The sequence below is a fragment of the Anopheles marshallii genome, chromosome 3, assembly GCF_943734725.1.
Source record: "Anopheles marshallii chromosome 3, idAnoMarsDA_429_01, whole genome shotgun sequence".
Lineage (NCBI taxonomy): Eukaryota > Metazoa > Arthropoda > Insecta > Diptera > Culicidae > Anopheles > Anopheles marshallii.
This window is the reverse complement of record NC_071327.1, coordinates 18,475,994-18,498,810: the sequence shown is the minus strand read 5'-3', so window position 1 is coordinate 18,498,810 and position 22,817 is coordinate 18,475,994. Positions and strand designations below refer to the sequence as shown.

Below are 22,817 nucleotides of genomic sequence, written 5' to 3'. Positions count from 1 at the left end.
CCAAAATGCATACTAAAAGAATCATTCCAACATAATGCTAACAACTTAACACTCATCTCAAGCATACTTCCGTGCAACTAAAAGGATTAATTTGCAAGAGATAAGATTATGTTAAGTTGGTAAACTAGCAAACTCACACCAACATACACATAAGGAATAAACATCTGATAATGTTGCAATCACAAAATGAAGAAACGAATGGTACAGATAAATAATAAAACTAAACGATAAAAAACATTGACTAATAGTACAGCAAACAAAACATGAGCAAACAAAGAAAAAATACAGAATATAAATAGAAACCACTACATATTACAATTGCAAAACACGTCACGAATCGCATACCCCTTACAGTACACGATGCTACAATCTAGCGGAAGGTTGTCCGTAAGGCATGATTCCTTGCTAAAAGTCGACGCGCTGAGTGCATAGTAACAGAACATTATACATATTTTTCTGTCTAAAATGATGAAAATCTGATATGAATTAACGTACACCTACCATGGGCGAACAAAGCAAACACGCACAAGAAATGCGGAAGGAAACGGTGAAAGATACCGCGAGCTAATGTAATTTTAAGCGAAACAAACGCAAACTGGGTGGAGGGAAAAAAAACATACGTTACAAACCAAGCATAACATAGACAATGAAATCTTGTTGGTGATAGTATTGATAAATGCTGCGATGAATTGAATTGCTAGACCGAAAGCAAGAACAAACGGCAAATGAAAGGCAGGAACTGTTTGGGCGTATATAAGTCAGACAACAGCAAACAGAAGCAAAAACATTGAGCAGAAAAAAATGAAACTGATAGAAGCCGAAGCAAAACAATGATAAACAAAACTACAAACCATTCCAATCACGAGCAAACACAGATACATAACTTCAAATCTTAAACAAAAAGAGAGATTAACGAAAGTGAAAACAAATGAAGGAGAAGAAAAAAAAACACTACAAATGTACATATCCTCTCTATGCAAAAGAAAAAAAAAACCAAATTTACGATCTTTATACGTGAGTATGCAAAAAAAGAAAACCAAACAAACTACTCCGATCAGCAGCTTTGTACATAGAATAAATACAAATATATACATATACATATATATATTATATACATACACAAACGGTATTTCTGTGTGCGTTTCATTTCGGGGAACGGTTACAATCTGAAAGAAAGATGGGGGATCCCTGTTTGGGGCCGGAGAGAAGCGAGCTAGCGCTCTCGTTTCGAGCCGTTTTATTCTACTTGTTGCTTCGCCCAAAAGGTCAAATGTCAGCCAGCACAAAATGGCCACCGAATGGAGTTGCAACATGTGGTTGTGTGGTGTGCCTGTGCGTAAGGTAAGTAGCGTGCCTAGCGGTACGCCCAGATGGGAAAGTTAGATGAGCAAAAAATGTCTAGTAAGCTGCACTACATCTACATCAAAAGTGTGGGACAGTTTTTAAAACAGTTGCAATATTTTATTGCCACTTCGGGCGGGACACCGTGTCGCTGGGTGATCGAGCAAGTTATAAACTTTTGCAAAAACCCCACTAGAAAAAAAAAAACGCCGCACGTGTTTCCACATTTTGTACGATTGCAAATCTTTCCAGAAACTTCTAGTTTGCCCGAACAGCCATGATGTGTTACGTGGATGAGTGTGTGGGACACAGCAACAAACTTTAAACGGGTATTGCACAATATTCTACCGAGTTTGCACAAACATTCCCCCAGCTTACTGCCAGTGTCTGGCTGTTTTCTCTAAGGCAAACAGTGGCGCTCCCTGGTGGTGGTAAGTCAAAGTTCGTATTTGCGGTTTGGTTTAGGTATTCCAAGTTTTGCTCGAATTAATAATTGATTTCACATCACAAAGAGCAGCTATTTATCTTGCGCAAACTCCTTCCAGCTGTTAACGCCACGATATCAGAATACACGGTTAAACCTTTAGCATCGCGCGGTTGCTCATTAAATTGCGATAGCGCACTAATATGCGTAGACATCACTGCTTCCCGGCACTTGGGAAGGTCATTTTTCACCGTTCAGGGCGACGTTGTTCCTGAGCCCGAGGTCCATCCTTGGGCTTGTCGAAGCTGAGCGGAAGGACGTGCTTGCAGCGGAACAGTACGCGTGCCCACGCTTGTAATATTTCAATCAACTTCATCAGCCTGCCATGTCGATTGTACGTGACTGTGAGCGGTTCTTCTTATCCGGCCGGTACCGGGGAACGGGTCGGAATTTGTAGGCGTTGACAGATTGCAGTGGGCGGTAGTGGTAATAGAATTCCTGCAGCTCGAAACTTCCATGCTATGCCAAGTTCTCGGGCTTTCCGGAGACACCGGAGGCCACCGGAAGTCTTGGTTTGCTTGAGATGTGTTTTAATCATAAACATTTCTCCCCACAAACCGGTGTTGTTTGATATAACATGCGATTAATGGGCACTATTATCGTAATGCGAAAAGCACCATGTAAGCCACATTGCAGTATGCCTATGCCTGTGGCTAGATGTGTGCGCCTTAGTTGTTGCCGTGCTTTTTTTTCACGCTTTAGACAAAATGCGATCTTCCGAATTTTTTTTTTGTTCGCTTCGTCGCAGTTCGGCGAAACATGGCTAATGCACATCGCAAATGATGTGAAGCAAATTTTTCACAGAATTCTTCAACATTCAATACGGGCGACGCAACGAACCCACGAGCGAACGGCCGAACGTTGGCAATCAATCAATGGAAGTGAATTATTGATTGCATTAGCAGGGCTTCATTTCATGGAACATACTTAACAAATCATTTCACTTAGGCTTTGGGCGGGCTTCTGGCAGTAAGCGGTACTCAGTTACTGTAATTTGTACTTAGAACAGCTTTCCGACTGTTTTGGTTTCATGGTTGTTCTGTTTTCAAACAGGGTTTAACAGCATAAAGCTCAACTGCATGATTTCCTATTAAAAATTATGTAATTATTTTGGAAGATATTCGTCATCTGATGACGATCATCATCCGAGTCGTTGGAGTCAAACAGAGGTTGCTCGTATTATTCTAAAGCGAATTCGACATAGTGGCAAAATAAAACTTTTTGTGGATGAATCTGTGAACGGAATGAATAGCTCTGTACCGCTGTTATGAAGATCTTCAAAGGTTCCACGTTTATTGAGTATTTATAAATTACTTAGGATGAAATAATACAAGAAATGTTAAGGGCTCTGGAGCAAAATAAGGAACTGCTTCACTAAATCGTGTAACCAGATGTCAAAATCACCAGACTCCGGTGAACTTTTCACCTAAAGTTTTTTTTTTTTATATTTTGTATTTGCACAATTTTTCTTTGTAAATCCAGAGATTCACGAATTCTCAGATATTCAAGGACTTTTCTTCAGAAATTCATGGAACATCAGAGATTCGTGAAGCTTTTGAGAGTCGAATCAAGCACTTCTGAGAGTTGAGTGGCTCTCTGACAGAAGATTCATATAAATCATTCTTCTCAAATGGTTCTTTGATCGTAATTCTAGATTTTCAAGACATTTCATTCAAAATTGGACAACGAAATTAGACGAATTCTTCACAAAAATATTGGAATGGTTAAATCAGAATAATTCCAGTTCGTTCCAGACCAATTCATCCAGCTATTTACAGTTGAACCTTGAAGCATAAAAAGGCTCAATCTTTACCACTTCTAATCGAACACCCCTTAAAGAATTGTATAAGTCAAAAAAACACTGCTTATGTACTGATACGCCACCGGTATCGGAAACGCTCTACCATTCTGTTGCATCCCATTCAGTTGTTTCCGTTAAGCAATATTCGCTGCCACGTTATGCCAACCAGTTTATGCTCATGGCATGCCCCCAGCTGACCACCGGGTCTCGAACAAATAAAGGGCTCACCCATGCCGGTTCCGTTTTCCGGGAATTTCCCATGCCGTAATTGGAAGTCCGCATGAAACACATGTAGCACGGCGTGCAGAAGTGATTACCCGAAATGCTACAACGGTGTAACGCCAATCCACCGCTGAACGCTTTAATGCTCCACTCGATCCTCACGCCATTGTGCATGTATTGTGTATGTGCGTGTGTGAGTGAAAATGGGGGAATGGGTTAATTCCTGGGAAACTTTTTGACTTCATCACCATCGCTAGAGAAGGTCGATCAAGGTGGAGCTTCCTCACCCAAAGGGAGAAGGCAGGAACTCAAGGAAGGGAAGAATAATTTCCCTCACTACCCACCCGGACCACTGCCAGCCTGACCGCATGGTATACAACATGCCACAACAAAAATACGGTGAAAAACGCACAGTCAAACAGTTGATGAAAATGGAAACGGCCACTAAAAGGGCGGGTGAGTTACGTTACGCCTAGTTCCATGAACTATCATGTGGACGCCTATTACGTTTGTCAACAGGAGTTTTCCATTTAGCCACATGCGGTCCCCAACATGCGCGCACACAGATGCGAATAATATTCCGCGAAATTAACATGATGCTTGCATTTCGCCGGGTAAAGCTGCCTATTTGCGTGAAGTGTCCTCGATTCCGTGAAGGTGTCGAATATGTGTGTCATTAGGTGTGTTTTTTTAATTGATTTACGATTGTGGTATTGCAATTGAATATCGTGATTTTGTTCTATATCACGTCTAAATACATTAATTTTCGATGAAATAGATCGGAATGGACAAACATTTTGTACATCCGTCAAATGGTAGTTAAAGTAGCGAAACATTGATGATTTCAAATCAGCTTATGCTACACTTTTTTTTCCCTGTGTGACCGATAACGATGCCTGCCTTATCCACCCCCACGGTTTCGTGTTCACATTGTGTCATTTTTTGCTCCCACCGTCGGTGCGAGTAGCCATCCGTCGTAAAAGGGACTCGGGTTGAAGTTGAACTGGCTGCCGAAGGGAGATGTTAATTTGACCACCTAATTGGGCCCAATTTCCAAACGATCCCAAAACCGGTTGTGATCGTTCTGCTTGCCCTGCAAAGGTCAAACAAACGATGGAAATTCAAGGGTTCGATGTTCTGGTACGCAAACACCAGATGTATCCCTATTTCAGACCCGTACACACAATTGGTATCAAACATTGTAAGGTAGGACGCGGTTTTTTTTTCCTCTCCACAGAATCAAGCGGTTCTTCGGTGGGAATCGGGCACAAGTGTGTTGCCTAGCTTCCGATGGATGAGGAATGTGTTTGTTTAAGCTGGAAAAATACATTTTCCAGCCCGGTGTCGTTTATGAATGCCCGAAGAAAATTACATTTCCCCGGGAAATTGTTTTCGGTTCACCTCGTCGGTAAAATACCAGTGAATGAAATTATATAAAAACTTACCGGGAAGTGAATGTTAACTGCTTTCCGTAAAGGGCAATGGATGCGCTTCTTAGAATGACACCCATACCGGGTAAAACCCATAGGTATGTTGAATAATTTATTCATCCCATTTTCCCCCCTCTCGTTGCATTCGAAGTGTGCATTCGTGCAGATGAGACGTTTCACAATCATTTGCTCTCCCATGCAACAATTAGCAAGAACGGACAGCGAACGATCGGGTCGGTACATTTGTGCTATAAAATCCCGCTTTTAAATTTCCTTGGACCGGGCATGATCCTGGGAAATGGACCGGGGACCGGCACACACCCGTGCGCCATCGACGATCGACAAGACCATCGTGTTAACGGGGTAAAAATGGGTTGAAATTGATATCGTTGTGTGTCACGATTGTGGCTTCTGTACGAAGGCCATACCTTCTCTCACTGTTCCACTGGCGTTGTTCGGTGGAACGTGCCACGCGGACCATGAGCTGCATAAGAAGAACTAAGAGCAAAGTTTTCTCATGACACAAAACTTTTTTTTCACACTGCTTGACATGGAAGATAAAGGCAAAAAGGCGCCAGAAAATGAACAGAATCGCGAGCGGGAGGGTTGGGGGAAGCAAATGCTAAAGCTACAGGGATGGTTGCCCGGGAGGTCAGCTAACACCGCGTTAGATTCCGAAGCGTACCGTTGTTTCAGTGTTCAGCTTCCCAGAAGCAACATGCTGATGAAACGTTGCCTTCACCCCCCCGCATTTTCCATCGGGGCCGAAGCGACCGATGGAAAAAACCCACCAGGGAACTAGCGTAGCTAAATGTCAAAGGTCGAACCGGGTATTGCCAAACCGTGCGCCGGGAGTTGTGTTTGGAGCAAAAGGCGAAATAAAGCGCGTAAACTGTAGCTTCTATTACCGTTTCACTCACGCTCACGAGGGCGCACAATGGCGAGTAGCAGCAGTACCAATAAGAGCGAATTGTTTCGCGAAAGGAAGTGAGCGTTCCGTTAAATAAATGATCCAAAAGCAAAAGAAAAAGGGCTGGTCGCCCTTTTTATAAATGGTTAGCATGCCCCGGTTTCACTTTAGATAAGCGAAACAAAAAAGAGGCCATCAAGTGTAAAACGGATCCAAGCTCGAAACCTGAAGCTTCCCCGGGTCGGCTGAGGGAAAAACAATAGACCCACGCATCTAACGACAGGTGGGAGAGAGGGCGAGTTTTTATAGGAAAGTTCATGGAGTCAAGTTTAAAAAAAAAGGACTCCCGTACAAAGATTCTTGAAGGAAGAACAACCCACGCGGATATGCTCGCCGCTAAGAAAATGCATATCTTTCTATTATGCTGATCGGTGCTTTACCTACGGGATGTGATGGTCTCGGCAGCAAATTGCCTCCGCCAGTGCAGTAAGGTGTACTGATATACTCTACAACCACCATAAACAGTAGTTGCTCACCACCGCGTGTATGTACGACAGCAATAATGCCAGCTGGCAAAACGATGTCGAAGCGCCACATAAACAGTGCGGGCAAATTGATGCAAACGGATGCGTGGGCTACCGACTCCCGGTTATCCGGTTCCGTAAGCCTCCAGGGGAACCAACCGCGCGGCGCACCATTTATCATACGCGTGTTTGATGGGGTGACTGGATGCGGTTAACCATTGTAAGCGAGTGCTCTCGGATGGTATAACGCGATGCAACTGGTGTGTCTTCCGGGGTTGGTGTTTTTGCAAATGCTTTTGGAGAGTGTTTTCGAATTCGAACCAACGCTGCTTAACCCGAGCCGTCCAATTGAATGTGTGAGTTTGCAAGAATATGACGCGTGGGATGATCGGACGAACCGTGCCTACGCTAAGACTTTTGGCTTTTCATGGCGCCAATTGATGGAAAAGTGAAACAAAACCAAAAAAATGGAACGTTCATTACCGCATTCATAGACCGGGCGCATCAGAAGGGATTTGGGTTTAATTTCAGCTGTCACCTGAACGCAGTGATTGATGTTTCTAGACCTCCAACACATATATTGGATGTGAGATACTGCTACGGCGATGATCGTGAGAAATAGCGCAGTATGCTGAGACGGGCTGATAAGAACGCATCCAATGCATCACACTACACAACAGTGCGAAAGTAACAATGAATAATTGGTAGCTTTCTTCAAGCACTTTAATTGCCCAATATCTGTAGAATCAAGAATTTTCTCTTCGTTATACATCGCCTTGATCCGATTTGTTGGCGACGAATATGATTTCTCCTCTCCGCCGGAAGCGCCATCTGTTGGTCAGTTTTAGCCTGTTTTGGGTCTTGTTAAAATCAGCTGAAAAATAGGTTAAAAATTGATAATTGAAAAAGTCTTGGAAGTCGATTAGGACTTACAATGAAATACAATTAACAGATTATCTACTAAAGGAGTAAACTTCTCTCGTAAAACTCGAAGTGTTAAATACCCTAATAAGTTGTTAACAACCTTGGACATAGAAGAGTAACTTCAAGGTGTTGTAGCTGATGATATCTAAGCGGTCTAAGTGGTCGTTTTTCATCCTAGTGTATTAAAGCGTGATCGATAATTCCACAAAGGACTCCTGGAACAAATGAAAAAACCACAGTTCATTCGCCAATTGATTGAGTGTCTCTAACGCATACAAAAGATAACGTGGACGACTGAATGAATTCTGAACCGATACTGATTCTGATGAATTCTGACGACTGAATTATGTGTCCAGTATTCCTTGAAGCATGAAGAGGAATACCTAATGTACACTTATAACGTAACAGGTAAGACTACAGCTAGATAAGAAGTTCATCATGTTTTCCCCAAATACCATATCGAAAGGTACGCTATCTAAACCCTTTGTGGTCTGTGTAAGGACAATTCATCTGAAGATCCTTACCCACATGCAGCTTAGACAATCCTACACAAATTGTACCACAATGGTGGACATTTGTATTTCAACATTATCTCATCCTCCGAAACAAATACACGCCCCACAAAGGGAGCAAGATGGATGAACGTTCAGCGGTAAAATGTTGTGACAACCTGTTCGTTCGGTATGGTAGAATAAAAAAAATAAATAAAACCTATATCACAAACATACATCATACCGCTGAGCGCGGGTGAAACACATAGCGAATTATCCTTGAGCAGCAACAGATGCCGCGACAGATGTGGTGCTGCGTTCGACCCAATAATATCCAACCTACGCGACCAAAGAGACAGCGAACATTGGCGATGAACGTTGTGGCTCAACTGGTTTCTGCGGGAAAAGGCAGGATCATGTGCATCTGTATCCTAACGAAGAGCTGTGCGTAAGATACACTTTTCCAAATACTTCTAAAGGTGAAGGAAACTCCGCAACCATATGTATGATTTGAAGATAATCGATCACCTCAGCATCTCAGCGTGTGAGTTGCAACTTTAGAAGGTTATTACGAAAACTTGCCACTGTACTTACATTCCAACTGGCCGGTACTCGACATTCCCATCAGGACCGTTAACGCTAGCCTATATAAAGGTCAACGACGGCAGCCTACGCGATGCTCCGAAATCTAATACCCAGGCCGCAGTATCTTCCACGGTGCTGTGGCACACTAATGGATGCTGCGTGTTTGGCAACGTGATCCTATTCGGATATTCGTTGACCATTTGGCGTGCCAGGGTTTGATCGAAGATTTTGGTCCCGATTGTGTAATTTCCCACGTAGTTGATGATGTTGTTAGATAACTCAGAAATGGATAGAGAAACATGATAAAATAAATATTACAAATCAACAGGTCAAATTAGTACACAGTAGAACGTCGATTATCCGGGCAGCTGCGACCCGAATAATCGGTTTCCACGGATAGCAGGTCCTTCAGCTTTCACAGTCATCAGGTAACTCTAAAAGCATTCATATTTTTTTAATACTAGAAGAGCTTGTTTATTAACAATATGGAATATTTGCCAAGGGTTTTAACTTGTTAAACTCTTTATAAAAAAAAACTCTCAAGTTCCTCTCGGGCCAAGCGGTTAAACTGTCACAAAACCATTCTACTAGCTGTCATTTTATAGCTCACGGTTAATCCACCCGCCGGTTAATCAGGCCCCGGATAATCGACCTTCTACCGTACTTAACAATATAAAAGAATAGCTTGGAATATTAGTTGCACTCATACACCCGAACAGAATCTTAAGATCAGCTTGAATAAAAGCTCATATTTCTCCAAAATATAAGTTATTAAAACCGTCCACCGATAACGGATATAAGTTACTACCGGTTAATCTACAGACGGGAAAACCTTCGAAAGCGTTAATGGCGTCCACCAAAGCGGAACCACTAATTAAACGCTTGATGTGTACTCGTAAAACGGTGCCTTCCACACCCTTGCGGGCAGTAATAATTTCCTCCAATTTATCGGGGCACCGTAATTCGGAAATGACTTGCATTTGATGACACCGTCTAACTGCCCACTTAAATACATCGTATCGCGGACGATGGCGTGGACGTACCGGAGCCGTTACTTGACTACCGTTCTGACCCAATTTTGCGTCTTCATCGTAGAAAAAAAAACACACAGTTAAACACACCAATCATATCCGTGTGTATAAAAATGAAATTAATGCTTTCCCGATTGCAAATGGCATTTCCCGCGGTACCAATCGAAATCACACTCTGTTATGCTTTTGCTGTTGCACTACCACTTAGTAGTTGGCTTAGTCGTGTGGGTGTATTCCCTTTGCTGCAAAACCACGTTCAACGACCTGCAGCAGGAATGCCTTTGCTCCTGGCTAGCTCTGGACGGCGAACACTTCCAAACGGTGTGAAATATTTATTAACAAATCGTGTGGGTTAAATTGATTTTCTACTGCGCCCCCCCTGTGCCATCCCACACAGGCACATTTGGTATGAAAAGCTATTTTTAAGTAGCAACAATTTCGAGTCGCAGCTTTTACTGGTCGCCTCCTTCTTTGGCATTCAGAATCCGAGCGACCACCTGCTTAGGTACGGGAGAAGACAACACCAAAAATCGAACTTCAGCTTTTGTCCAATGCTCCATAAACTCCCTTTCCACTCGGGAAGCATAAGATATGAACTAAGCTCCGAGTCCGATTCCCTTGCAATTTGGCAAACACTTTCGAACCGCTTCTGAAGTGTCTGTATCCTTTGTGTGGCTGTGTGCTCCATCCATTCTAGAATGGCACTGTGGAGAACCACTTCCCTTTTTAGTATGGTTGAGCTTACCCCGAAGAGGAAGCGCACCACGACAACAGGGACAAAAATCACAGCATGAGCTCATGTTCCACGCGCTCGTTTTGGGTTTATTTTTTTCTTTTAATTTCACCCCTTATTTTTCATCCAACTTCCAAGCCGGATCATTGCATAGCAATGATGGCAAATGCTGGTGACAAAACTTTTGCGTCAGTCAACTGCACGACTTCAGACTTCGAGGAGCCAATGGTAGTTCCCTTTTTTTTTGCCTTCCCGCAGCCTCTTCGCTCCGACTATTCGGAGAAGATTTTATACACTCTGCTCGCATCGCGTGTTGCTGTGTGCGATGCGTCTTGCAGCATAATCCACGTCATACATATGCAACCATACACACAACTCCGGATGGCACACGCCACAACGGCACATCAGGCAACAACACAACCCGTACGAGAGGGGGGCTGGGAGGCTTCCGAGGCTTGAAAAAAAGGGATATAACAAATTCATTCAACTTCCGTCGCCAAAATGAAATTGATTTCGGAGTTGGTTAGTACTGGGGTTCTATTTTTGTCACGCGTTGGTTTTTTGTCATCCCATCCGTTCGGGGACCGAATTGATTGGTTCGGGTTTGATACTAGCGCCGGTTATGAATGCGATATTTGGAAAATAATTTACTAAATTTCGAATTAAAGAAAAATCTATCCGGGTTTTAAAATGCGTTTAACATATGGTAAATGTTAAATGTGAGACGATTTATTATTTAAAATTATTACCTATTTACGCCAAATTATTATTGTTAACATAAAACATATTACTAAACACACTTATTACCATAATATGCACTATTATCAAACGACAATGAGTCTAATCGTATGTATTGCAACAAAAGAATTAATTTTTACGAAAGCTCTGCAGTATCGGATAGATGTTCCTTAAGCTATCGATGATTTCCTGCTGATTTTTGGCACCCGTAAACACGATCTTACCGTTGACGAATATTAGCAACACTACCCGCGGTTTCACCATCCGATAGATAAGCCCCGGGAACAGCTCCGGTTCGTACGAGCTAAACTGGCCGTGCATTTGGTTTAAGTTTTCCAACCGTATCGGGAACCGCAAATCGGCCGTCGCCACCAGATTCTGCACCTTAAAGTCGAGAAACTTGACGTCGAAGCCAAGCTTCTGGATAATGCGCACGAATTTGCGAAGGCCAAGGTGGGCCTGCTGTTCGTTCTTCGCCCCGGTGCAGATGACTTTCCCCGAGCGAAAGATCAGTGCGGTGCAGCGGGGGTCACGTATCCGCATGACGACACCGTGAAAGCGGGACGGGTTGTACTCCGAGTTGCGCGTACGGAAGTTGATAGTTTTAAGGTTCAGTTCACAGCCCACGCTTACAGTTGCCACGCAGTTTCTGTGCGGGATGATCATATACGGTATTATTGCTCTTCTCATTTATGTAATCTGCTCTGTGGGACTTTCGTTGTACAATAAATCATATCACAATATAATGCCACATGCTAATGTGTGAATCGAGTCTAAACCAACTAGCGGGAAATTCAAAAGAATAAACGACGACACACGTGGAGATGAAAATATTGTAGAGATGTTCGTCTCTTTTCAACTTGGGTCCATAGCAGGTGTCGTGAAAAATGAAATATGAAAATAATAGAAACTCCAAGAGACCGTGCGAGGCATTACCTAACAAGCACTGAGTTGATCGCCTCCTGTGGCCCGGTCGGAACAGGTGTTTGCATCAGTATCCCAGCCTGTGGTGGTTGCTGCAAATTAGAACCGAAAAACGATTAGCAATCACTAGGTAATACATAGCAACCAATCGCAATTGAGAAAACCGAACTTACTTTCACCAGTTGCGTTAATGAGCTGCTCGTCTGTCGTGGTGTGGAGTTGAGCAGCATTTTTAGTGGGGATTCAGGCGCCGATTTATCCATCTTCGACTAACAAATCGTTTGGCTGGTGTACGGATAACGGACTATTTACTTTTCTTTCATAAATCCACCAAAAAACCATTGAGCCGGCAACGAATAGTTGACTACGTTGGTTTTTTATTTATTTATGTGTACGAAAGAAAACAAAAAAAGAAACGTCAAATGGTATAGAGCATCGATTACACGTATACCGGGTGAGTAGGAATTATGGGGATTGTTTGTAACGTTTTTCGGAAAGAAGTCGATATGTAATAGGCCTTTCAGCATTAAAAATTATCCATTTTCCTCAGAACGAAAACACTTTTACGATGAAAATTGAGGAATTTAATTTTTGACACCACACTGAACTGTCATACAGGATGCACCGTGTAAGCAGAGCTTTGTGCGGTCATCTGTCAAACGTAGAAAAGCAACCAAAAAGTAGTGACGAGCTTACTGCCACGACGATTTGTTCTTGGTGAAAACATTATTTTTCCCTACAATTACTATCGGAAAAGCTTAACGCCGTTCACCACAGCACCGTGCTCGGTGGGGTAGACAATTTTCTTCTCAATCGTTTTCACCCTTTGCCACCCACTCGCTGCCCCGGTCCGATTATCACGTGTTGGAGAAGTTGCGGTGTTCATCGGGAGTCAGTGTACGATGGTCCGGTTTGAGGGTACTTCAACCGTGTGAGGATTGTGTGCGTGTGTGTTATCCTCATCAGCTCTTCGCCCCCGGGGCAAATCCTTCAAAACGACGAGGTTGTGATAAAGCATTTATTCCCCCAAAACCCAACGTGCGCACCGGGGATTGGCGGGGTTAGTTTGTAAGGAAAGCGGACGGGAAGGAAATTGCACAGCCACCGCAGACCACCGTACACGTCACAAAGATGGGCTACGAAGCGAAGCGACTGACGGCCACCGGTAGCGGCTCACTGGACGAGCTGGTCCACTATGTAACGATCCACATCCCGCTGCCGGTCGTGCTGAGCGGTGCCGTAATGCCGTTCATGGTGGTGTACGCACTCTGGCTGTACCTGTGGGTGTTTGTTTACGGTATCGATGAGTATCAGGATGCCGGGTTACTGTTTCTAGCCGGTATTGCCTTCACGCAAATCTTCGTGTGCCTGTGCTGCTTCTGGAGCGTTCACGTACAGACGTTCCTAAACTGCCGACGGACGAAGGCACCGTGTGCCGGTGCGATTGTAAAGGTCGTTCCGACGGAGAATAATGGTACATCGGAGTTGGTGCGCATCCGGCAGACGAAACCGGAGGACGGTGCGAAAGAGGACGGCGAGCTTACGTACTGGTTTCTGTTTCAAAAGACCAAATACATCTGGGATCCAAACAAGGCCCTGTTCCGCAGCGTCGAGTTCCCGATACACCGTACGTACGAGGAGTATTTCGAGTCGAAGGGTCATCTGGACGATGCGGACGTGACGCTCGCTCAAGCTACATACGGGGATAATGAGATGGAGATGGTGGTGCCGGAATTTCTCGAGCTGTTCAAAGAGCGTGCCACGGCACCGTTTTTTGTCTTTCAGATCTTTTCCGTGCTGTTGTGGTGTTTGGATGAGTACATGTACTATTCGTTGTTCACGCTCTGCATGCTCGTCATCTTCGAGTGTGTGCTGGTACAGCAGCAACTCCGCAGCCTGTCGGAGATCCGCAAGATGGGCAACAAGCCGTACCAGATCAACGTGTTCCGGAACCGGCGCTGGCGTGCGATCAGCTCTGCGAAGCTTGTGCCGGGTGATCTCGTGTCGGTAACACGCTCACAGGACGAAAACATCGTACCGTGCGATCTGCTGCTCATACGCGGTTCGTGCATCGTGGACGAGAGCATGTTGACCGGTGAATCGGTCCCACAGATGAAGGAATCGCTGGAGAACAACACGGACGAACACGACAAGGTGCTGGATATTGAGGCAGACGGGAAGCTGCACGTGCTGTTCCGTGGCACGAAAGTTGTGCAACATTCGGCACCGAGCAAGGGAGCAATGCGATCACCGGACAATGGTTGCATCGGGTACGTGTTGCGTACTGGCTTTAACACCTCCCAGGGCAAACTGCTCCGCACGATCCTGTTCGGGGTGAAGCGCGTTACCGAGAACAACCTGGAAACGTTTGCTTTCATACTGTTTCTACTTGTGTTTGCAATTGCGGCCGCTACGTACGTGTGGATCAAGGGCACGGAAGATCCGGAAAGAAACCGATACAAGCTGTTCCTGGAGTGTACACTCATTCTCACGTCGATCATACCACCGGATCTACCGATCGAGCTATCACTGGCTGTTAATACATCGCTGTTACAGCTGTCCAAGGTGTACGTGTACTGCACGGAGCCGTTCCGTATGCCGTTTGCCGGAAAGGTACAAATTTGCTGCTTCGATAAGACGGGTACGCTGACGAGCGACAACTTGGTGGTGGAAGGTATTGCCGGGCTAAAGCAGGACACTTCGATCGTACCGATCGAAGATATTCCGGAGGAGACAGCTCACGTGCTCGGTTCCTGCCATTCGTTGGTTCAGCTCGACGAGGGTCTGGTGGGTGACCCGCTGGAGAAAGCCACCCTGACGGCAATCGATTGGAACCTTACCAAGGGTGACTCCTGCGTTCCGAAGCGTAAAAAATTCAAAGCCCTCCGTATCTATCACCGTTTTCACTTCTCATCATCTCTGAAGCGCATGTCCGTACTGGCCGGGTACGTGATACCGTTCACGAATGAAAACTGCTACATCGGCACGGTAAAGGGAGCACCGGAAGTGATCGTGAAGATGCTAAAAACCGTCCCCGACCACTACGAACGCACGTATCTGGAATATTCGCGTCGCGGTGCTCGGGTGCTTGCGCTCGGTTACAAGAACTTCGGTACGCTCGACAACAACACGGTGCGCGAGCTGAAGCGGGACGATGTGGAGCGTGATCTCGAGTTTGCCGGTTTCATCATAATCTCCTGCCCGCTGAAACCCGACTCGAAGTACGCGATCAAGGAGATCATACAGGCATCGCACAAGGTGATGATGATTACCGGCGATAACCCGCTGACGGCGTGTCACGTCGCGAAGGAACTGCGGTTCAGTCGGCGTACGATCGTCATCTTAACACCGCCGGAAGAGTTGAACGGAAGCACGGGGAAGAAGGGGGGTGCGAGCGACTGGCACTGGGAGTCAATCAACCGTGAGGTGCAGCTGCCCGTTGATTCACGCACCGTGAAGGAGCTGTACCGGGAGTATGATTTCTGCATCACCGGCGAAGGTATGCAGTATCTCGATCGAGAACGTCAGCCGTACCTTCTGCAGCTGATACCGTACGCTACCGTGTTTGCGCGGTTTGCACCGAAGCAGAAAGAGTACGTGATAACGACGCTCAAGAAGCTCGGCTACTACACGCTTATGTGTGGCGATGGCACGAATGACGTTGGGGCGCTGAAGCACGCCCACGTCGGTGTGTCATTGCTGAGCCATATGCCATCCCGGTCGGAGCGGAAACAGCAGCGCGAACAGCAGGACGACAAGGAGGAGAAGAAAAAGGCACTCAAAACAAGCAGTTCAAATGCGGGTGCGACCGAGGACGGTAACAACCGTCGGCAGCTAACGCCTCGTGAACGAGCCATTATGCGAGCGCGAGAAAATCAAAGTGCGGCCCAGGAACGGTTGCAGAAAGCGCTGAAAGAGATGGACGAAGAGCAGGTGCAGATAGTGAAGCTGGGCGATGCGAGTATTGCGGCTCCATTCACAAGCCGGTTGACTTCGATCAATTGTGGTAAGTTGGTGCAGTAGAATGTGCAATGCGGTGCCGCTTCTTTAATATACCCTCCTTACTTGCAGTATGTCACATAATTAAGCAGGGCCGCTGCACGTTGGTAACGACATTGCAGATGTTCAAAATACTTGCCCTGAATGCACTCATCTCCGCCTACTGCCAGTCGGTACTGTACATCGACGGCGTGAAGCACAGCGATGCGCAACTCACCCTGCACGGCTTGCTGACGGCGGCCTGTTTTCTGTTCATTACGCGCTCGAAACCGTTGAAGGTGCTGTCGAAACAAGCGCCCCTGCCGAACATCTTCAACCTGTACTCGGTAACGACAATCCTGGCACAGTTTGCGATCCATTTCTCGGCGCTGATCTACATGGTGCACGAAGCCAACGCACGATCACCTCCACGGTATGTTCGGATGGATTTGTCCCTCATCTTCATAATTGATAGCATTTTTCGTTAATGTTACAGGGAAGGAAAAGTGAAACTGAACGTAGATTTGGCACCGGATGAGAAGCAAGAATTCGAACCGAACATCGTGAACAGCACGGTGTACATCATCGGTATTGCAATGCAGATCGCCACGGTAGCCGTCAACTACAAGGGCCATCCGTTTATGGAGAGTTTGCGGGAGAATCGGCTACTTTCGTACGCGATCTTCAGTTCGAGCGCGATCGTGCTGTGCCTGGCGTTAGGTATCGTGCCCGATTTGCTCGAAATGTTTGAAGTGATTGACTTTGATGCCGATGTAAGTGATTTTTTATAGTTTTACGTGATGTTTTTTTTTATCTTTTTTAGATCCTAATCCAATGTTTCTGTTTTGCTTGCAGTTTCGGCGAATTCTCGTTGGCGTACTGATAGCGGATATGGTACTAGCGTACCTAATCGATCGCGTTTGTTCGTTTCTGTTCGGTGAAACGCGAGGCAAGTCGGACATTATTACTTAATGCAGCAACGTTGGACGCGCAGGTTAATGCAGATAAAGCAACCAACAAATATGCACCCGATCGTACTGATCGGTGTTGATCTTACGTTGGGCGTGGTTTAGTTTATGAAGCTGTCGGTCGGAATGAATCGCAATAAGTTTTTGCTCGGAAAAGACATCATTGATCATCCGTTCAGCGGCCACCAGGTGGACCAGTTGAACTGATCTTTTTTTCTGTTTCTTATAGAAGATTAGTCAACATACTGCTCTAGGGATTTGGTGTGGAAGAGAGAATTCGAATCAGTTCAATATAGATCCAGCAAGAAGGCTAGAATAGTTTACTTTAGTTGCATTTACCTGTTCCGTAAGCGCTCATCGGGTTGTTCACCGTCACTTGAGCTCTAGTAAGTTTTAAATGTTGTTCCACCGTTTTATATTTTCCATCACCAAAGGCAACATTAGTTCAATTTCGTTCTACATTGCACTGAAACAGAGTATTTGACCAAGAAGTGAAAAAAAGCATTTAACTGATACGAACTAGCGAGCATTTGTAGTCGAATTCCGGTACGAGTGTAGAACCCTGTTACGAATTATCCGAGGGGTGTTGATAGGAAGAAATAATTCGCGTTCGGGATGGGCCCGTATGCACTGTCAACGCGTGTGGGAAAAAGACTTATGCAAACCATTGTGGGGTATGTAGATTTGCAACGACGGCGTTGCAGTGCAAGAAATAATAGTACTAATGGAAATGATAAACTGAACAAAACCAGAGGACAAATTTCCTCTCTTGAATGAAAAGTCATGAAAACAGACTGTTGTACTTGATGCATAATGAAGGATTGTCCGAAAGAAAGTGCAGTCAGCTTACGGTAAAGGATTCGAATCGAAAGTCCGTCTTTTGTAAGTACTGGAAATCGAACATGGAATGAATCATTACCGTACGGTATAATACCGTACCGGTCTCTTATGCCAGTTATGCCAGAAATTACCTGAGCAAATCGATACCAAAAACCAAGAAGAAAATGTTGAGCTTGTTCTAACCTACAACTCCGACAAGAATCCTTTAAAGAATTTCGGAGATGTATCATTACAAGTCCTTAATTGTTCAATTATGTTTATTCTATGCTAACACTGGGCAATTCTTACATCAACTCTTATTTGGTAATAATGCATCAAGAAGCTAGATTTCCTTCTCTATCGAAACTGAGCTACTATTCCATGGATTCATCAATTTCTCCTGCCTCTAAATCGGACGATAGTTCATCCGTTCCTTCTACCTTTATCTGATACTCCTGCAGCATGGACACATATCCAGCAGCGTTAATGCCACTACCAGTGCTATCCTCTGCTGGTGGGTCCATTTTTTCCACCTTAATCCCATCCATTGCAGCCATTGGAAGTACTTCAACGCAGGGTTTAATATCTTCTACTATTTCTAAGATAGTGTTGGTCACCACCTCAGCCGTAAACTGTTCGTCGCCGTCGGAAATATCGTCCAGGCCCAAATCCTCGTCATCCGACACGGAGCTATACTCGCACTCGTCCAGCGGTTCCAACTTCATTTGATACGACGGTGCCACATCTACTGTTTCTTCCATCATCGTTTCCACTTCCTGCATGGCCGGTTCCGCTACCACTTTAGTTTCATTATCTTCTGTTTTATGCTCAATCACCGGTTCGTCCGATTCGGAACTGATGTCGCTGGGAGCAGCGGTTTCATGGTTACTTTTACGTCTGCTTTCATTACTGCTGCTGCTACTGCTACTGCTGCTGTTACTGCTATTACTATTGGAACGCGAACGGCGGCGTATCTGGTACTGCTTTGGAAGCCGGGCCGATTCTGGCAGAAACACGGAAGCATTCTTCTGTTCACGCTTACGTTTCGCTGCCATGCCTTCTGGCGGTTGATCGGCGGCGCTTTGCATCATTTCATCCTCTTCCAGCTCATCCTCCCCGGGCACATCCTGCTCACCATTTGGTCCGGAAGACCCGGCCGTTCCCGCACCACTCCGTGCACCCGACCCACCGGCTGACCGGGGTACCTTCTGCCGCTTGAGACTTTGCGCAATCACGCGTCGCTGGTGATCGAGCTGCGGGAACAGATCTTTCGAATTTTCCAACGCTTGCTTTGCGGCGTTCATTTCCGCCTGTTGGATGCTATGCCCATCCGCACACGCCAATCGTTTCCCGCGGAAGTACACCGCAACGGAGTACACGCGCGTATTCGTCGGTCCGGTACATTCGATCACCTTGTACACGGGAATGTCCGGCTCGCCACCGTCCATCGTGCGCAGCGTGAGACAGCACTGCTGCAGCTTAGACTTTGGATCATTCCAGTCCTGGTTCATGATAAAGTCCTGCAGCCGCGGGAACAAACACACATGGCAGAACATCTCGCAGTACTCGAGCCCCTTGTCGACGTACAGTGCGCCCAAAAATGCTTCCAGCAAATCGGCCCGATCCTTCGTCTTCAGGTCCGCCTTTGGGTTCGAGTAGACGGCGTACTGTGTCATGCCGAGATCGTCACAAACGACCGCCTGCGTTCGATTGTTGACGAGCGAGCTGCGCAACAGCGACAGGTGTCCTTCGTGGTGCTCCGGGAAGTGACGATACAGATACTCGGAGCAGATCAGCTGCAGCACCGTATCGCCCAGGAACTCGAGCCGTTGATTGGAACCGAGCGTTAGGTTGGTGAAACCGATCGAACGATCCGTGAACGCTCGCGCCAACAGTCGGATGTGGTTGAACTGTACGCCGATCGAATCTTCGAAGCGCGTTAACGTTTTCAGCATCTCGAACGATCCAATATGATGCCGATCACCGAGCGGTTCCTGTTCCTGCAGCGGATGTGACGGATAGTTTACCCATATGCCGCGCAACGTATCATCCTCCTGGAAGAGAGCGTAGGCAAAGACACGGTCCGCCACCTCGATGCCACCGTCGAGTAGTAGCGCTCCCATCAACGCTTCGAAACAATTGGCTAACGCGTGCCGTAACTCCAGTTCGTGGCATAAATCCGATCCGTGTGCGTACAGCATAAACTCTTCCAGATGTAACTTCTTTGCCAGTACGGCAAGATGTTGGTTCTGAACGATTGCGGCCCTATACGTCGCCAGCCCTCCTTCCTCCAGATCCGGAAACATGTGGAAGAGATGGATCGAGGTAATGAACTCAACCACCGCATCGCCCAAAAACTCCAACCGCTCGTTGTGCGTGATGTTACTGTCCGTTTCGTGCTCCTTGCCGAACCGTGACATAATGCTGATAAGCGTATTGATGCCACGCTTGCGTGTGTTCATGTAGTGTATCTTACGATCGCCATACTCCGGCTGCCGGATTCCACAGTTCGTCAGGCTGTTCCGAGCATGATCCGGATTCGTACCGAAGTTCTCCTTGTACGATGGATGCGTGAGCGCCAACTGCAAGGTGTAGCGATTCGTAAACGTGTACCCAATGTACCGTTCGAGCACATTCAACGATCGATGGAACCGCAGATGACCCGTCAGCACGGGGATCAACATGGCGTGCTGCACCATATCGCACATAATCCCCGTCCGGTGGAACGCCTTCGCACTGACCGCGATCGTGATGTTACGCTTCATCCTGCCCTGCATCCGCATCTCCAGCAGCCGGTTCTCTTTCGTCTCCAGCTTACGCTTGTCCTCGAACGAAGGTTTCGACATGTTGGCAATCAGATGGCGAAACTTGATGTACTCTCGCCACGCCTTCTGATACTCGGGATTTCCGGCGTAGCTCAGCTGGGGTGGTCTAATGCCAAAGTGTACGATGACCGGATGCACCAGACCGTGCTCATCGATCGCTGTTGCTTCCGGCACATCGCCCACGTTTCGATCCAACTGATCGACCCGCACCGAACACGGTTTCATGCCCGGGTTCGTCACGACCATACCCTTCACGTAGTCGACGTAATCCTGCCACTCGTTCTGGCTCATGTCCATCATCTCCTTCAGCATGTCCGGTGGTACGAGTGGACCCGAATTATCCAACAGATAGCGCAACACTTCGCTCATCGCAAGCACTTCCTTGCCGTTGTCCGGTAGATCACGCACAAAGCGCGGTAGAAAATGATAGCACGGACAGCAACTCTCCTCCCCGGAACCGGACGGCTGTACGGTAAAGTCGACCAGTTCGAGCAGCTCTCGGAACAGGTACCGATCAAACAGGTTCAGCTCGCGTATGGTAAAGTTTTCCGGCATCTGCTCCTCAATGTACAGGATCGTGTACTCGATGTTGAAGCGAATTACCTTGCAGGTCGGTAACTCACCGATCGGTTCGTGTGAAAGCAGCGAGAACCCCTCGAACAGGAACTCGTGCTGATCATGCTTTATGATCGTGGGCGTTTTCGTGAGGAAATTCGTTGGAGGAGAGATTGTAATACTGAAAAAAAAACCCCAGGAAATAGTCGTAATGCAGAGTTCCGGATATCTGTTTCGGTGCATAGACTTACCGATAATGATACAATTTATCCGCATTGTTCGAGTTGGGGACACACTTTGTGAACGCTTCCTCACCCGGATACTTCCCGTGCCGTATGCCGGTCCGACGGGAACGGGCCGAACACCGGCACAACGGTCCATCGTTCATCTCGCCCGGATCGTTGTACCACAGATCGACATGCAGCCGGAGCGGATGTTTAATCTTTGCCGTCAGCTCTTCCATACTGCACTCATCCTCGAACTCCAACTCTTCGTCGGAAGATTCCGACGAGGACGAACATTTGTCGTGCTTGTGGCGACACATTTTCATCTTGCGCTTGCGAGGTGGCGGATTGTACGGCGTTTGGGTGGCACGTATCCGTGCCGAGCGCTGGATTAGCTCCTCCTCGAACAGGGTGCACAGTGCGTCAAGGCGGGCAGTCGATTCGACCACCTTTTCCGACACTCGTCTGTAGTAGAGCTCGGCCGGCGAAGAACGTACCCACTGGGTGCGTTCTTCATCGTTGGCCATCTCCGCCAGTTTGCGTGCAATATCCTCGGAAGTTTCACAATAGTTGCGGCACCATTTGGACAGAATTTCGGCACGCTCCGTGTCCTGAATTGGATGTGAGGATAAGATATGCGATGATTATACAAGCAGGTTTGTTTTGAGGAATACTAATACTTGCCACTTTGAACCGGGAGTGACGAGTACTGCTTCGTTCGGAGGAGGAAGGTTTGTCTGCATCTCGTCTGCAGGAAGCCGAACGATCCGTACGAGATCGACCCAGTCGGTCTGAGCTGCTTGGTACTGAATGTGATCTACCGCTGGAACCATACCGGGGTGCCGAAGAACGTGAGTATGAGGAAGATTTCTGTCCCGACGATGAATACGAATGAGGGGTCGAATGCTTATATGATCCACCGGAATGGGATGGTGCCGGATTGGTCGAGCGCCTTCCTTGGGAGGTGAATTGCGTTCCGCCTGGGTTGTGCGGGGTATGACGCTTGTACGTCTGGTGCGGGCCGGAAGAGTGATACGGACTGCTGTTGGTGTGGCTCTTATCCGAACGATCGCGAGAATAGTAGGATGTCGCTGGTGGTGGTCTCGTTAACGAGGGCGGAATATTCGGCGGTGGAAAGTTGAAGTTTGGCATTGTAAATCCTGAACTACTGTGGACATTTCCAACATTTCCAGGCGGTGGTAATGCCGTATTTCCCCGGGGTACAAAATGGTTCGGACGAGACGGAGGTGGATAACTCGGTGGCCTATGGTTATTCATCGCTTGTTACGCGGATTGTAAGCAATGAATTC

At 46.6% G+C, this 22,817-nt stretch overlaps 3 protein-coding genes across 3 annotated transcripts; 1 reads left to right on the top strand and 2 right to left on the bottom strand.

The window, feature by feature from the left end:
- Window positions 1–11,343: 11,343 nt before the first annotated feature.
- On the bottom strand, window positions 11,344–12,401 carry LOC128715740 (TBP-related factor). The gene is made up of 3 exons (XM_053810651.1): window positions 12,312–12,401; window positions 12,151–12,230; window positions 11,344–11,863 (listed from the first exon to the last, which is right to left on the bottom strand). Exons 1-3 carry the CDS (start codon window positions 12,399–12,401, stop codon window positions 11,344–11,346), a joined length of 690 nt encoding a protein of 229 aa, XP_053666626.1.
- An 868-nt stretch (window positions 12,402–13,269) lies between these two features.
- On the top strand, window positions 13,270–17,088 carry LOC128715833 (endoplasmic reticulum transmembrane helix translocase). The gene is made up of 4 exons (XM_053810751.1): window positions 13,270–16,144; window positions 16,210–16,549; window positions 16,613–16,889; window positions 16,972–17,088. Exons 1-4 carry the CDS (start codon window positions 13,270–13,272, stop codon window positions 17,086–17,088), a joined length of 3,609 nt encoding a protein of 1,202 aa, XP_053666726.1.
- Window positions 17,089–18,277: 1,189 nt separating this feature from the next.
- On the bottom strand, window positions 18,278–22,785 carry LOC128715832 (ribonuclease 3). Its single transcript, XM_053810750.1, has 3 exons — window positions 22,192–22,785; window positions 21,535–22,118; window positions 18,278–21,464 (listed from the first exon to the last, which is right to left on the bottom strand). The coding sequence occupies exons 1-3, from the start codon at window positions 22,783–22,785 to the stop codon at window positions 18,278–18,280; spliced, it is 4,365 nt and encodes a 1,454-aa protein (XP_053666725.1).
- Between the last annotated feature and the right edge of the window lie 32 nt (window positions 22,786–22,817).

What these genes read in the sequence shown, in the direction of transcription:
- LOC128715740 (XM_053810651.1), bottom strand. Translation starts at nt 12,401, where the DNA reads ATGGATAAATCGGCGCCTGAATCCCCACTAAAAATGCTGCTCAACTCC. An exon ending in CATTAACGCAACTGGTGAAA is followed by an intron (nt 12,231 to 12,311) that starts GTAAGTTCGGTT and finishes TCTAATTTGCAG; the next exon opens with CAACCACCACAGGCTGGGAT. An exon ending in ATCAACTCAGTGCTTGTTAG is followed by an intron (nt 11,864 to 12,150) that starts GTAATGCCTCGC and finishes CATCCCGCACAG; the next exon opens with AAACTGCGTGGCAACTGTAA.
- LOC128715833 (XM_053810751.1), top strand. Translation starts at nt 13,270, where the DNA reads ATGGGCTACGAAGCGAAGCGACTGACGGCCACCGGTAGCGGCTCACTG. An exon ending in GTTGACTTCGATCAATTGTG is followed by an intron (nt 16,145 to 16,209) that starts GTAAGTTGGTGC and finishes CCTTACTTGCAG; the next exon opens with TATGTCACATAATTAAGCAG. An exon ending in TGATTGACTTTGATGCCGAT is followed by an intron (nt 16,890 to 16,971) that starts GTAAGTGATTTT and finishes TTTTGCTTGCAG; the next exon opens with TTTCGGCGAATTCTCGTTGG.
- LOC128715832 (XM_053810750.1), bottom strand. Translation starts at nt 22,785, where the DNA reads ATGAATAACCATAGGCCACCGAGTTATCCACCTCCGTCTCGTCCGAAC. An exon ending in GTCACTCCCGGTTCAAAGTG is followed by an intron (nt 22,119 to 22,191) that starts GCAAGTATTAGT and finishes CATCCAATTCAG; the next exon opens with GACACGGAGCGTGCCGAAAT. An exon ending in GATAAATTGTATCATTATCG is followed by an intron (nt 21,465 to 21,534) that starts GTAAGTCTATGC and finishes TTTTTTTTTCAG; the next exon opens with TATTACAATCTCTCCTCCAA.